This window comes from Hippoglossus hippoglossus, chromosome 6 (genome assembly GCF_009819705.1).
Source record: "Hippoglossus hippoglossus isolate fHipHip1 chromosome 6, fHipHip1.pri, whole genome shotgun sequence".
NCBI classification, from domain to species: domain Eukaryota; kingdom Metazoa; phylum Chordata; class Actinopteri; order Pleuronectiformes; family Pleuronectidae; genus Hippoglossus; species Hippoglossus hippoglossus.
This window is the reverse complement of record NC_047156.1, coordinates 3,181,897-3,184,396: the sequence shown is the minus strand read 5'-3', so window position 1 is coordinate 3,184,396 and position 2,500 is coordinate 3,181,897. Positions and strand designations below refer to the sequence as shown.

General features: G+C 46.9%; 2 protein-coding genes across 4 annotated transcripts in view; both read right to left on the bottom strand.

Moving 5' to 3' along the window:
* jph3 (junctophilin 3) overlaps nucleotides 1-2,500 on the bottom strand; it is a 45,265-nt gene that overhangs the window by 94 nt on the left and 42,671 nt on the right. The window lies entirely within an intron of this gene.
* zcchc14 (zinc finger, CCHC domain containing 14) overlaps nucleotides 1-2,500 on the bottom strand; it is a 19,643-nt gene that overhangs the window by 10,495 nt on the left and 6,648 nt on the right. For all 3 annotated transcript variants that reach the window (XM_034589342.1, XM_034589343.1, XM_034589341.1), the window contains one exon: nucleotides 233-458. In XM_034589342.1, coding sequence (XP_034445233.1) covers nucleotides 233-458 — 226 coding nt within the window. The remainder of the gene's footprint in view (nucleotides 1-232; nucleotides 459-2,500) is intronic.

Genomic DNA, 2,500 nt, shown 5'->3' with positions numbered 1-2,500 from the left:
GTTTAACTGGGCTTAACCGGCTGTATAGCACAACACGCACACACTTCATGCCGACACGCACAGATGCAGGGTGGGGGAGAAACCATATATACACACAGTGAGCAAGTAACACACTGCGAGCGAGTGTAAAGCAACAAAACACAACAGCACAGTGAAGATTATTTGCACTGTAGAAACTAATATGTGTTTGAAAGGGTGCAGGATGTTTGTGTGTTCTTCTACGGTATTTTACCTTTTCCTGCTTTCCCCTGGTGGGTCTTTGTTGCTGCTGCGTCCAGGCCTTGTCCAGCAGGTAGGAAGAGGGTGAGATGAGGAGGAGGTGGAGGAGGAGGTGGTGGAGGTGGAGGAGGAGGAGGGAGGTCTGGGACAGGAGGGGTGAGCTCTTGGCCGACTGCTCGGTCTCCTCGTCCCACGGTGACCCCCGACCCTGACGCAGTGCCGGCCTCTCTGCTCTGGCTCTGAGGAACAGTGGTGAGAGGAAAGGTCAGAACTAACAGAGCAGCACCTGAACTACACAGACTACAGGACATGGGACTTAACTACAGCTCGCTTGTGTACTGGAGCACGTGTGGTACTTTTCCACAAACCCCACAAACAACCACTGACATCTGGCTTTGGTCTGCAATGGATTCACTCGGCGTTCACTCTCGGGTCAAATGTCTCTGCAGAAGAGACATGATGCATCCAGAAAAAAACAGAGAGGTAAAACTCCTGTACTGGCAATGGGAAAGGACTCAATCGCCTTTTTTACCCATGTTACCCATGGTAATTTTGGTATAACAGTGGGGTGGCTGTGGCTCAGGAGGTAGAACGGGTTCTCCTATAACCAGATTGTTAGTGGTTCGATCCCCCGTCTCCCCACATCCAGTGTGTGTAAATGGGTGAATCACAAAACGTGCTGTATAAATACAGACCTTTCACTTCATGGCGCAATAAGGCAGAAGTATTGGATTGCGTCATGTTTATCGTTCAATGTGAAATCCGTCCCTGTTCACAGACGAGTCAAATGCAAAGAAGCAAACAGGAAATTCTGTTTCTGCAGAATTAGTCCCACACCGTTTCCCGCTTCTCAACCAAAGTGTTGATCCTGTGTTCCACACACACACACACACACACACACACACACAGGGCGACGCTCGACAACTGTTTAGATGAATGCAACACTTAAGCTCTGTGCTGTCACTGCTTGAACAAATTAGAAGACTAAGCAACGGCGTCTCCGGGGTCTGGCACTGTGCTAAAACACAGAGAGGAGAAGGCTCTGGCGGCAGAGAAAACCAATATTTAACCATGGACCGAGAGGCCGCGCTTTTATTTATAGCAACGTCCTCGAGGAGCTTTTATAGGGAGAACAAGATGACAGTTTAAATCACAGGACCTGAGTCCACATCTTCAAACTCACCTCGTTCAGGAAACTGCAACTATTAACTTCTCCAAACAACGAGAGTGTCGCTCAATGCAAACCTCCGTCCCCTCAAGAAGCCACATTTAATTTCCCAAGATCCAGATGTGTTATCTGGCTCTGCACCAAACTACACACATCTGTAGAGTCCATGTTTACGTAATATTAAAGGCTCATCAATTTGTCTCTATGACACAAATTGTGTTATAAACATACAGATGATATGTGGACACATTTCCGTCCCATATTTGTGTTTGTCAGGAAAAACTTTGCCAAGAAAACTTCCATATTGGAATTAAACATAAAAACTATATTGGGGGTTTCAATATGTATCTATCTCCTTGCATAGAATCCTTGCACACACACACACACACACACACACACACACACACACACACACACACACACACACACACACACACACACACACACACACACACACACACACACACACACACACACACACACACACACACACACACACACACACACACGCCCACACACGCCCACACACAGCATGAGGCCATGGATCTGAAAACAATTAAGCTGCTGCTACTGCCACATCCGCACGTTACTCTCACAGCCTGACAACTCTGTGCTCTGAGCCGACTCCACCTGAGGAGAAGGAGCTTTTAACTCTGCAGCAGCTACATCAAAACAACACAAAATCCTGAATCAGTGGGAAGAAAATCATGAGTAAGAAACAAGGAGGAGAGAAAGTAAAAGATAAATTCCAGATATTGGGACATGTGAACCTCCCTGAACGTCACTTTTAGTTACACCACATTAAAAACAACTGAAAACAATAAAACCCAGTGTGTGTGCCAACAGCAACTCCTCAGACATCAGCCCAACTCTGCTGTTAATTCTGACACTGGCATTGTTTTTTTATGGATATATAAAGCCCTCAGATAATAGGGTGATTATGCAGGTCTGCACAGGCCCTGCAGATGTGGCCAGTGTATTGTGTGTGCCACTGATCGTCTGTTGCTCGATCTCGCTGGAGAAAACCAAGGCTTTTCCCTCTGGACCGACTCGGCATCCAGCTGCTTTGTGTTAAAATAAGATCAAATCCTGAAGGGAAGCGTTGGCTGCAGC